Source organism: Aspergillus ruber (genome assembly GCF_000600275.1).
Source record: "Aspergillus ruber CBS 135680 unplaced genomic scaffold scaffold00014, whole genome shotgun sequence".
Classification (NCBI taxonomy): Eukaryota; Fungi; Ascomycota; class Eurotiomycetes; order Eurotiales; family Aspergillaceae; genus Aspergillus; species Aspergillus ruber.
Genome location: NW_024467310.1, coordinates 227223 through 239871, shown reverse-complemented (window position 1 = coordinate 239871; position 12649 = coordinate 227223). Strand labels below are relative to the sequence as shown.

The 12649-nt window shown below is 48.2% G+C and overlaps 4 protein-coding genes across 4 annotated transcripts; 2 read left to right on the top strand and 2 right to left on the bottom strand.

Moving 5' to 3' along the window:
* Positions 1–1400: 1400 nt before the first annotated feature.
* EURHEDRAFT_72559 (uncharacterized protein) lies at positions 1401–2902 on the top strand. The gene is made up of 2 exons (XM_040787635.1): positions 1401–1606; positions 1673–2902. The coding sequence occupies exon 2, from the start codon at positions 1674–1676 to the stop codon at positions 2445–2447; it is 774 nt and encodes a 257-aa protein (XP_040638538.1). The 5' UTR covers positions 1401–1606; position 1673; the 3' UTR covers positions 2448–2902.
* Positions 2903–5517: 2615 nt separating this feature from the next.
* On the top strand, positions 5518–6610 carry EURHEDRAFT_412679 (50S ribosomal protein L36). The gene is made up of 3 exons (XM_040781963.1): positions 5518–5965; positions 6119–6153; positions 6211–6610. Exons 1-3 carry the CDS (start codon positions 5705–5707, stop codon positions 6248–6250), a joined length of 336 nt encoding a protein of 111 aa, XP_040638537.1. The 5' UTR covers positions 5518–5704; the 3' UTR covers positions 6251–6610.
* Positions 6611–6625: 15 nt separating this feature from the next.
* On the bottom strand, positions 6626–7737 carry EURHEDRAFT_377856 (SGNH/GDSL hydrolase family protein; the record flags this gene model as incomplete). Its single annotated transcript, XM_040779009.1, has 5 exons — positions 6626–6829; positions 6885–7140; positions 7206–7449; positions 7503–7585; positions 7637–7737. 5 exons carry the CDS (start codon positions 7735–7737, stop codon positions 6626–6628), a joined length of 888 nt encoding a protein of 295 aa, XP_040638536.1.
* Positions 7738–8166: 429 nt separating this feature from the next.
* On the bottom strand, positions 8167–12012 carry EURHEDRAFT_412677 (tRNA (34-2'-O)-methyltransferase regulator RTT10). The gene is made up of 3 exons (XM_040781962.1): positions 11932–12012; positions 9172–11877; positions 8167–9114 (listed from the first exon to the last, which is right to left on the bottom strand). Exons 1-3 carry the CDS (start codon positions 11947–11949, stop codon positions 8371–8373), a joined length of 3468 nt encoding a protein of 1155 aa, XP_040638535.1. The 5' UTR covers positions 11950–12012; the 3' UTR covers positions 8167–8370.
* Between the last annotated feature and the right edge of the window lie 637 nt (positions 12013–12649).

The following is a 12649-nucleotide window of genomic DNA, read 5'->3' as shown; positions in this document are numbered from 1 at the left end:
GAAACCCAGTTTCATCAAAGTTATAGATATCTGCTTCCTGGATGCCGTACTTCGCGATTATGTTTTGAACAAGCATGAACCAACGATGGATAGCCTCTGGATCTTCACATAAAGCTCTCTGATAGTCATATTTCCGACTAAAACGAGTTGTGAGCTCTGGGTGCCGTTTAACAAAGGTGCTGGCCCAGTTTACACCAACACATCCCATGTTGCGTGTTGCAAGTAATCGGTTGGCCATATCTTCCACACCAGACAACCGAGGAGGAAACCCTTTGGAATCTAGATCAAGTATGTGTTCAACAATCGTTGATTCCTCTAAATCAGTGAGTCTTCGTGAATTGGCTGATATATTGCATCGTGATTGCATGCCACGCCGGCGGCGACTAAGCTTCTCATGATCCACGTGATAGATCTTTCCAGCTGCTCGAGCGCTCAGCTTTTTGTCATTTTGCATAGCTTGAAGGGCCAATATTACTTGGCTTTCATCATTTTTCTGACGCATATTTGGTTGTGGTGATATTTGTGATAGAAGTCAGAAGTCGCGTCGGAGCAATTTCGTGTGACATTCGCCCGTGTGTGACATTCGCATGTGGGTCACGTTATATCAAAATGATAAAAACATACAACAGCCGGGATTCGCTGGTGGTCACCCACCCAACTACTAACCGGCCGGCGTGTGGCTTAAGTACGGCTGAGCGGACGGGAAGCCCTGTTCTCCACACCCTATGGTCGTATGTATCAGATTTAATAGAGCAAAAATATATGAGGCAACTGTGAGTGCACAACACAAAGGATGAGCCATCACCCAACATCACACAGCGCAAGGGTTTATCAACTGCATAAGTGTCATATGGGAGTCTCGAAGTAATGAAACAAGCGATAATTATGCTAATGTGGCCATGGGCGCTGGGTTGATACCCATAACCGCGATTATGTCGCAATCTAGTGTGGCTGGGATACTGGAATGGCTGCACGGCTGGAAATCCTTGTCTATTCGCACTTGAACGCCTCTCCGTCTACCCGCTCTCGTAACTCGTGCCTCCTCTGTGTAGATGCTTGTCTGCCTCGGCGCTCACTAGCTCCACTTATCAGACGCTCTTACATTAACTCTGCGATGATCAATTGGAGACAATTTTCACATTTTACCGCCATCTCTGATCCTGGTTTTCTCCTTCAATCAGTTCCGCCGTGACCTCTGTCTGATTCAAGGTCATTGTGGCTTTGGGGTGAATTCCTATGGGCTGACTGTGTTCAACCCAGCGCGCTAGACAAGCATCATTATATTGCAACCCATGTCAAGTCATGCACCGAAAAAAAAATTAGCTGATGTTACCCACAATTATCTGCCTGCCTGATCTTTGATTGATTTCCATACCAGCTGCACTCACTCATTTTCACCTTTCCATTGCTATCATGATGGCCCCATTAGTTCATCCCATGCTTGCCCGCATCCTTGATGCCAGAAGCACTTCGGTGGATTTCTCTAACCAGTTCCAAAATCCCAGCGATATATTCTCAGTGCTGTTAATCCTCGGAGGTGATGTTGTGGCTTGAGCATTAGCGCAGGTTTCAGGGTCAGGGTTCACACCTATTGCTTTTTCCTTTGGTTGGTCCCAAACTATTTCCAGCTTGGTACAACTGCATGGATCATTTGCTGATTGAGTATCCTCAGGATGGTAGCTTATGCGGTGTCGGCTGTTGTCTCTGCAGTTGGAGAGAATAAGCTAATGCCGCCGCCAGACTGTGTGCCTGTAAAGTCATCAATGGGAGATCAGGATATGTGCGCGACAACACTAGCTGGATTATTGATTGGATTGTCCAAGATTTTGAGACTTGGATGGATGATCGCATCCGCACACACATGGAAGTTATTCTTGATTCGAGTTAGGAATTCAACAAGGGAAAAAAATCAGAAAATGAGGCCCAGAAGCCCTGGTCCAGAACGTCCTACGCAGGCTGGCCCCTGCATATCCATCTATAAGACTGGCCCGGCCGTCCCTGGCCATACCGGCTCTGATCGGGTCTATATTCTGGGGTTTGTGACTGGGTTCATCCAGCTTGGAATTGCAGCAATTCCATGTGGGCTCTACGGCGACTGGGGAGTTCTACTGGTGACTGGCAGTGGTATTATACTATGCTTGGCTATGGGCTCCCTAGGACAGTGGAAGTGTGAGGAATGGGCCAGTCGCTCTAACTCATCAGATAAGACGGTTGTTCTCACAAGAGGGAACGGCAGTCAACATGCAATTGTGATCCTTGGAACAAAGGAGGGCCTTGATCTAGAGGCTCTGGCCACTGGTCCCGCCACAGTCGATCTGTCAACCTTGTGGATATTCTTCTGCTGCGGTATGATCCACAACCCCATCCGTCTCCAGATCCTTGTAATACTTGTTTCGTTGGTGTCGCCATTGCCGGCATTCAAAGGAAGTGCTGTACTGTCTCTTTGAGGAACCACATCTTTGACAGGTTGTGTCTTCTCAAGCCTGAATCCAGTGTAAATATGTTCCAATGGCTGCATGCCCTGACTTCAGTTGAAAATAGCAGCTCGCCAGGTGTTTCGGAGTTACTGCGACCAAGGGGTCGAACCGCCAGTTCCTGTGTCCTGTAGGTTGGCCAATCCTTCCGGGTTCGTTGACCGAGCTTATTGGCAAGCCATCTCTGCTTCTGTGCTGTAATGGCCTCTGTCCGCGCTCTGCCAAAGAAATCACTCTTAGATCCCTCTCTGGAGGCTTATTAGCTGTCTGCTTTGCCGCCTGGTTGGCTGTCTCATTTCCTTCTACCCCTGCGTGTCCCGGAACCCATCAGATGGTGGGTTGGCAATCTCGGCTTGTGATTTCTCAGCTATAGTGTGTGCTCAAACTGCTAGTATTTGACCTGGTCCAGGTTGGGTATGTTGCGGCCTCACAATGGTAGCCTGGGAGTCCGCAGGATGGTGATTGGTCTGGCTTCCTGTCTTCCGTGTTACCTGGAGCGCTTGAACAACTCCAAGAAACTCTGCATCAAAGACCTCGTACCCCTTGCCTAATGGGAATCCCTGACTCTTCCATGCTCCTCCTGGTTCTTGCATGCAATCCCTGGCCTGCACCTGCCATTCTCCAATCTCGAGCTGTCTGACCAGATTGCCAGTCTAGGAGGAAAAGCTCGCGCAGCTGCTAGAGCCTCTGCACTTGATGGCACTTCTATTCGGCCGGGGGACTGGCTACTGGATGTCTGTATTGTGCTTCCCAAAGCCCTCAGGTGGTCTATTGGAAGGCTATTTGCTAATTGTCGAGCTAGATGTTGTTCCAGGGACCATGGACCCGGTTGTTGCTCTCAGCTCATTGCCGGTTCCCTGGGGTCTGTACCCCAGGCTAGGCCAGTTGCTTAGTAGCATAGGGAATGGGGTTGGCGAGCGCCATGATCCTGGAGGACTAGGGTTCTTATGGAATTGTCACAAAATGAATTACAAAGAATCCCCCTAATATTGAGGATGAGCATTTCAGTGTTACTGCAAGGAGTGACTCATGATCTGGCTTGGGAAACAAAACCACGTGAGACTAGGGCTTGGTCTCAACCATCCATCACAGGGGTGAGAATCCAACTGGACCTCATCACAAAAATGCTTGCGGATAATGATTCTTTTATATACATAGAATCAGAAATTAGGTGATGTCACGGGAAGATTGACACCCAATTTGTCCAACAGGGGAGATGCTGCTGTGGGTCCCCATTGCTCTGACCTCATTTGGCGCCAGCCCCTAAAGTGCCACCTGCACTAATGGGACAGCAGAACCACCTGATAGGATGTGGCATCATTGCTGTAGTTGGACAATTGGAGTTGATGGCTCATCGTTATTATACCATGGATTGGTACCAGGGAAACTGTGATTGAATATGTATTATTCAAGCGTATCCGGAGTTCACCCATCAAAGCAGCAACAACCAATTCACATGGTTAGCGTCCTGCGCTGCATCCAAACTCTCTGCCACTGTCCCCCATTTCCAACAAGGGTTCAATTATAACCCATATCATCTCTGGAATTGATCACATGCCATCTAAGGGTTATTTTGATCTTTGGTGCGTGCCGCATTTCCATGTTATTTGGATGATCCATGGACTTTCTCTTAGGCAGTTGCGTTGTTTTCCTTCGGTTATATAGCCCATGATTGTTTCAATTGTCTTTTTTTTTTTTTTTTTTTTTTCTCCATTAGAATCACGATTACTATATCCCTACTTCAATAGTAACTTATCATGTTATCATCACAGCAGGATGAGCAGCAATCAAAACATGGCACTTGTTTTTGGTGCCAGTGGCATCTCATAGTGGGCAGCAGCAAAAAACTGCCTTTCCTATCCTTCAACCCAAACCTTCAGCCATGTCATTGCAACCACAAACTGTCCTCGCTTGCTGAAAGAGTGTGGGTTTCCCGAGGACAACAGACTTGAGATATATTCTGGGATCAACTTGCATAGTAGCCTGGATAATGTGCTGGGGGAGGATAAGGGAAAATGTTCCTTGTCTTGCTAAGGTCACTCACATGTACTATTGCGGTAGGTTTGACACCGTGTTCATTGATCCAGGGACAAATTAATTACAATGGTCAACAATAGCATACATAGACCTTGACAATGGAATTCCATGGGAGTCGCACGACCTACCTAGTCCTGTCATCTGGGCGTTCTGAACACATATGCGGCACATGGGATCAGCATAGTGTTATGGGGTTCTCGTACGAACCCAAAGGATGACAGTTTGGCTAAGGCCAGCACAGAACGCAGCCAGCAAGGGGACCGAAACGACTATTGACGACCTTCGTACGATCCCCTTACATGAAGACTATCGGTGACCTTTTCGGTCAACTCCTGACCTCCGAGAACACTATTTGGAATCTCATTCCCGTACGACCATAAAAGACTGCTCCCACCTCTGCCCTGTTTGTTTCTTCTTCAACGATTCCTTCTTGTATAGTAAAGGGTAGCTTTAGGTTAAGACAACTTGAGTTAAACCCCTAACACATAGTTAGGGTGAAAGTGTGATGCAGGATAGGCGCCTGCAGAAAGGGGCAATGAATGGGGTCAATTGTAAGCTGTAATCAGCCTTGGGAGTCTGTCAAGCCTGGAATCATTATCTTTCCTTTGGTAAGGGAGTCGAAAGGGCGGATACAATTAATGAAGAGCAGCCGGAAAAGCAAGACCTCATGTAAATTCGTTTTTTTTAGAAGATAGGGGAGCAGAGAATATGACCCAATTCACTGTATAAAAAATAGGAGGGAGACAGAATCAGCTCAAAACACCAGTCAATGTAAAAATATGGGAGGGAGTTTGGCAAGAGAAAAAGATTTGGGAAGAGACGAAGTCAGAACAGTGAGGGAGGGTTCTTTATATTGGGAGGCCAGGCGGGCAGCGCTTACAGTACAGCATATCAGGAGGCTATACCAGAAACGGCAAAACTAACCGGAAGAGGGAATTCACAGGTCCTCGTTTTACAAACCAAATGCACCATTCGTGGTAGATAGATCTTGTACAAAACCCGGAGCCGGCGATACAAAATTTCCGAGCAACATTTCCTCCGCGCGGGAGTGCGGAATAGAAACATCCAAAACCACCAAAAATCCATACATAACCTCAGGATTAAACAAAACCTGATTCTGTCTTTATTCCCGCTCCCCGAACCACCCACTGGCGGTCCTCCAGCTCGATTAAAGGCCCCGCCGAGCCGCCACGATGATGTCCCTCCGCTCTCTCCTCGGTGCCTCCACCGGCACCCTCCGCCAATACCTCCCGCAATCGATATCCCGTCCGACATTCTTCTCCCGCTCGTTTTCCAGGCTATCACTTGCAAATGGGCTTCGGAGTTTGCGCTTGCGATCTGAACAGAAGCAGACGCAGGTTGCTGGTATTGGAGCTGTTGGGGCCAGGCAGATTGAGCAGGTTCGGGGGATGAAGACGCGGTCGTCGGTTAAGAGGCTGTGTGATGGGTGCAAGGTATGATTTGCTTGGTTTTGTTTGTGGGGTTTGTTATGGGTGGTTTGGGTTGGTGTGGTGTGGTGCGATGCGATTCAAGACTGGGATTGAAGGGGGACCTTTGGGGAATGAGTCGAGATTTCAGATGTGAAGCTAACTGTTGAATTGCTACAGCCCGTCCGGAGAAAGAACAGGGTTTATATCATTTGGTGTGTTTATCTTGTGGTTAGGATCTGGAGAATCAAAACTAACAGCGGTTCCTACAGCTCCAAGAACCCCAAGCACAAGCAACGGCAAGGGAAATAAAGATCGAATAACGGAATCGATTCATCACGGCTTACCACATTAAAACGCTACGAAGGTGCATAGTATCGGATGATTATGTACTATTTGATATCTAGAACGCTTCGTGGATATGCGGCTTTTCATCTCGACGCCTGGAATGTCTTTGTCTTTTTCTTTTTTACTGCTGGCTGGTCGCGGCGTACGTTACATTGTACATTAGGTTCATCATCAAAAGGTCACTATGGAATGCTTTTTTTTCTGGTTTTGGATTGGAATGTATCTTTCTGATGTGTAGCCCTACACGTACATTGTGCATTGGTCTGTCTGCTTCAACTCATATTATGATAGAATTCTCTGTCGAGACTCGAACCGACTGCCATTGATATACCTACCACGCTACCACGCCCCAAGAGGCTCCAAATGTGCCTTCATATCATCCGCCTGAAGCTGATGATACTTCGAGGTCGGATGGTAACTATTCCACCAAATACAACTATGCCCATCATCGTTAACGCAAGTGGCATTCGGAAAGCCATAGCTCTGGGGCTTATCCAGCACCTTGGTCATAAATGACCATGAATCATATAGCACAGTGGTTGTCTGCGTTCGTTTCGTCAGTTTCTCTTTTCTCCAGGAGAGGTACAGGGATACGTACATCTTTATGGCTGGTCGTGAAGTTCTTCACCATCGACTCGACGTTCTCGTTGAAGACTGAGAGGTATTTCGCATGCGATTTGGCGGCCTCTTTCCCTTGACTCTGGATCTCAGGCGTACGGCTAACAGCCGGCACATTGAGGAAGAGGAACTTGCGGCCACCGTCACGGTAAATCTTCTCGACCAGCGATCTATATCGCGCAATCAACTTCGACGTAAATGTCTCGGCATCCGTATTTGAGTACGCATTTCCAATACTATTTACCACGTTAGCAACCCTACCCTCCCACATATACCAAAACAGAAGAGGTAACAAACATACTCATTAATTCCAATCCAAACCGCAAAAATTGCGTTCTCACCCGTCCACCCCGCAGCATCCTTATCAGCATACGTCGACTGAAACACATCAAACTGTGAGACAAGATCTTTCGGATTCCCGGATACAAGGGTATTATCGATCGTTGCGCCGCCGACAGCAAGGTTGTACGAGAGAACCAGAGAGGCGTTTTGGGTGGCTGTTAGGTAGCCGACCCAGTTTGTCCCACCGGCTGTTGTGCCGGTTCCTGTGTGTAATGTGAGTGCTGTATTTGCTAGGGAGGAAGTTATTGACACGAACCTAAGGAAGGGTTTCCCATGGGGTTGGAGGCGGATGGGGCGGTTTTGTTTGGGGAGAATGTTGTGTCTGTGTAGGAGTTTCCGCTGTCATGATATTAGTCTCATCAATTCCTAGAATTCGAAGAATATCCTTACAATGTAAAAAAGTATGTGGCGTCGACATTCTGTCGTGGTAGAGGCGTTGCAGTAGCAATACCAATAATACTGGCTACCAGCCAAATAAAATGAATTTTCATATTCGTACTAACTTGACACTCAAATTGTACAAAGAACAAAATCTTGTCAGGGGAGAATCTAACAGGGTTCTTATATATATAAAAAACCAGCATCGTCTCAGGCTGTATACACCCCGTATGGCTGCAACACAGCCTCAGCCTTGCCGTAAACCCTGCGCCATGATTTCAGCTCAGCAACTATGTTGGGAATTAATTGCATCGTATTCTCCCCTCAGGAATGCATCGGATAAATATAGGCTTTAGTTTAGATTGGTGGGTTCTGCGGGGTGCATGTTAAGGCGTTTTTGTATATGCCGTTTGTCCGGCCGAGTTAATAGGCTAATTGTTACCGATTGATAGATGCGGAGGATGAATATTGTACATGAAGCTTTAGCTGTTGCAATCGGGGTGGGATAAATTGGATGTGTGGCAGGGTCTCATTGAGATCTGCTGGTGTTGCCGAGAGTAAATGGTTGATACTTGATCGCCGATGCCATGGTCTCCACGGGCTATTCTTATGAAACAGGAGGTGCTTGGGACATGACAACATGGAACACTTTTATCTATATCTTTTCTATGTACAAGATCTATCATACCGAATCCGGAAGCAAGCAATACATCACATCATGAAAACGAAAAGGAAAAGGAAAGGAATCACTCACTAACCCTCACCATCTCCATCCCAACCCCACAAACAAGCAACTTCAACCCCTCCCCCTCATCAGCATCCCCCCGAACAACATCCAAAGCCGCAATATCCGCTACAGGACTGTAATGATCAACCACGTTCCTCACACTAATCGCCTCCACACCCCCTTTTGCAGTATCCAATTTAACCGACCAGACTTTAACCCGGTGGTCGTTGCCCGAGGAAGCAATTGTCAAATCAACCGTTGTGTTTCCGTTGGCAGATCTCCGTTGTGAGATTATCTTGACGGTTGTTACGGATGCGGTGTGGGCGTCAGGGATGCTAACCGTGTGAACATGGGTGGCTTCGTCGGTGGTAGTGGTGAGGGATGTGTGGAGGAGGGAGAGCGTGAGGGCATTGTCGTCGCCGCCGGCTACTATCAGGGAAGTTGTTTCTGAGACGGGTACTAGTTCCAGGGACTTGATGCTGTTGGAGTGGATTTGGTAACGGCTTTCGCAGGTGATGTTTGTCGGGGTGGTCGTGGGTTCGATGGGTTGTTTTAGGGATAGGTTTGATGCGGTTATTGTGTAAAAAGGTTCGAGTACGGAGGTTAGGTTCCAGAAAGTGAAGTGTCCATCTGTGGAGGCGGTTATTAAACCCATGAAAGAGTCTTTTTGGACGAATTGGGCTTGTGTTAGGCAGTTGCTCATGTAGGTGCCCTTGGCTAGGAAGGTGAAGCCATTTTCGATGGATGGGGAGTAATGGAAGATCTATCATTGTCAGCATTGGCTCAAGCAGGCTTATTTTTGGACCTGAAAAGGACTCACCTTGATCACAGAATTTGGGAAAGCCAAGACAATCAGAAAACCACACTTGCCATCCCGTTCCTGAATCTCCAACGTATCGAAACTAGTCACTCGGCACTCCGAATCTGGATCCTCCTTAGGGGCCACGCCCGTGAGCAATGTCGCAACTCCAAACCGAGGAATCCACTGTATCCTCCATGCAAAGAACTCCTCATACCCAGAACTCGTAAAGAGGTACTCCCCGTTTTTCGACCATCCCACCTGCTGCAACCCAGCCCTGTGCTTTTTCAAAACCCGCAGGCTCTTAAATGCACCCCATAGGTCTTCCTTGCCGGGCTGCATCGGTGCGAACAGACGCACAGTGGTATCCTCAGCTCCCGTGGCAAAAATGGTGTTCTTCCCTGCATCAGTGGTATTAAATGACTCCATGGACTTTATCTCCCTCCCATGACCACCAGCACGCAATGGATGACTAGCCTCAGCGTATACCCGCCGACAATTAAACCCAGACTGATGCCAAATGAATAACCCATCACCCGGATTTTCAAGGCTAGGCTGGAAAGCCCAGTTCCGACGTGCACCACCGCAAAAGAATCTAGTGACTTCGGATTGCATTGTCTCGTTCCAGACGACAAAGTCCATGCCACGAAAGCCGTAGAGCATAAGATTGTCTGAGGTTTTGTCAAAGTATGTGCCTTCTACGTTCTGGTTTGCTGCTGGGGAGGAGCGGTGGACGGTTTGGAAGTTAAAGAAGTCGATAGAGGGGTTTGTGGTGAGTTCGTGGACGCAGTATTTTCCATCGCGGCCACAGGTTAAGAGGTAGTCGGTAGATGAGCCGTCTTTGTGAGTTTGGGGTGAGAATGGTGTGATGTGGTTGACACCTTCGTCGCCGTGGATGAGACGGACGCTTGTGACTGGTCGTAAAAGGTCTCCGAAACAGTCGCCAGTGCTTGGGATTCGGTATATAGCAAGCGAGCCATTCTTGAATCCCAGAACCAGATATCGACCACCGCAAACGAGAGAGGCACATTGCGCCTCAGAAGGATACAGAAGGCATAAGGGTACGTTTTGCACATGTGGCTCTGAACCCTCCTTTCTTGTGACTCTGAAGAAGTTTGCCCTATCGGTAGTGACGTAAGAAGCGACAAACGAGACTGTGTCGGAGGGACTAGACAAATTCGGATCAGAATCCAAGGCAAAAATCCCAAGCGGTCTCTGATCCGTCTGGACAACCTTGGCCAGTGATTTGCTCTGGTGATCATATAAGCGAATCAATCCTCGCGCATTGCCCAGTAACGCCACCCCTTTTGATGGAAGACCAGAAATAACAGAGTATCCACGGAGATCGTCCTCGGCGCAGAGAATCTCCTTTGACACTTCAGGCTGCATACCGAGTTCAGCCACATTATGAAGTCCGACATGTCCCAGTTGAACTTCTCCATTCACAGAAGTTGCAATAAAACAACCCGGGGCGATAAAATCAAACGCTTTGAATGGCACTTCCTTCTTACTTTTCTTGGGTTGGTTGTTGGAAGGAGCAGGTGCAGTAGTGCTGTTTGATACATTCTCTTCCTCGTCGACCTTGAAAGTTTTGATAGCGCCATCGTTGCCACCAGTGTGGACGACAACCCTACTTTCGACCTCATGCATACTCAAAGAAAAGATATGCTTTCCAGTGTGATAATGGAAAGACGAAGTTTCACGTAGGCCAAACTCCGGAACTTGAGAGGATTGTTTCCAGGTCAAATCCCATAATAGGCACTGCGCATCCTCGCCACGTGATACTAGCCGTAACTTGCCATGCTCCGCCATCGCTGTCGGCATGAAATGAACACCCCATATCCGAGCAATATGACCAAAGGCTTTTGCAATGCATGGTTCTGAACCCAGTTCCCGAACAGCACCAAAACCCGTACTGCGGAGTTCGAATCCGTCTGTCGAATAAGCCGATGGATCATTGGGAGATGCACTGCCGCAATCGGATATGTCCCAGATTCTGACGGTTCTATCATCGCTACAGCTAGCCAATAGCCGGCCTGGCCTGTTTCCCAGATTAGGGATCGTGGGCGAGATTTCAACGCCGAAAATGGACCCCTCATGTCCTGTGAAGAAGTGGTGAATGGAGCTGACTGCGTCGCAACAAAGGCTTTCAGGGCTGTTGATAAAACATGACCATACGATGATCTCACCAAAAACAGTACCAGCGGCAACTAGAACGTGGGATGGTGAAAGTTGAACCGTGTGTGCCGAATAGAGCATGGACTTGACGCTCGTTCCCAGCTGATGTAGATGGAGGGCATTTCCATATTTGGATGATGAATCTGCCTGGATGACATGTAAAGCGATGAGAGCATTATGCGCCGTGACAAGATAAGCGCATTGCTTGTCGTCCTCGTTCGAAGCACATCCGGCTAGAATCCAATCCGGCGCTAGGAATTCCGAACTTGCTGTTGACAGCGTAGTCTGGTTCCCATGGACCAGATCAATAGCCCTAACCGATTGCCCTCCCCATGCTACCAATTGGACATGTTCTGCATTCTGTGCTGCCTGGTTGAGAATCACGAATCCATGGATGTTGTTTCTCTTGAAAGCCTTCAGCTCAGCGACAAGCTTGCCGGTGTTCTCATCAATTAGACAACAAAATGGGCCTTTCCCCTGCAAGATGTATCTCTCATCTTTCACTTGAAGCGTTTTCAGTGCCGTAATAGGAAGGCAGGCACCAACGTGCTAGTTGAAGTCAGCGTTATGTCTTACAGCGCCAGCATCGGAACGGCCACTAACCTCCAACGAGGAATGCATTGACGCCACGACAGCGCACAGTTTGCCTACGGTAATTTCGTAATATCTTAATTTAGAATAGATCGCACGTTAGATCGTCTCTTGATTCCCCGCGTGAAATTCCAAAAAATTCGGATTATGTCATCTGCCCTGGCACGGCGCTTTTCCAAATACGGCAGTATTAGGCACGTGATCTCGCGCATCTCGTATCGGAGTGGCGACGCGGAGAACATCGCCTCGATGACTCGACTTGTTTGCCAAAAGCTGTCACTGCGTGCTTTTTTGCTACATAGATCTCCTGTGATACGGGGTCGGACTACCATGCTGTCATACTTGCCAACTTCATAATCCTATGACGTCCCCATACCAATATGGGTGTAACTGGGCTGTGGACAGTCGTCCAGCCCTGCGCACGACCTATAAAACTCGAAACACTCAATAAGCGGCGCTTAGCAGTCGATGCGTCGATTTGGATATACCAGTTCCTAAAAGCCGTGCGTGACAAAGAAGGGAATGCATTACGCAACTCCCATATTGTTGGGTTCTTCCGCCGGATATGCAAACTGCTATACTTCGGGATCAAACCGGTCTTTGTCTTCGATGGCGGGGCACCGCTGTTGAAGAGGCAGACTATCGCTGGTAGACAGAAGAGGCGGGAGGGGCGGAGAGAGGATGCTGCGAGGACGGCGGGGAAGTTACTGGCTGTACAGATGCATAGGAG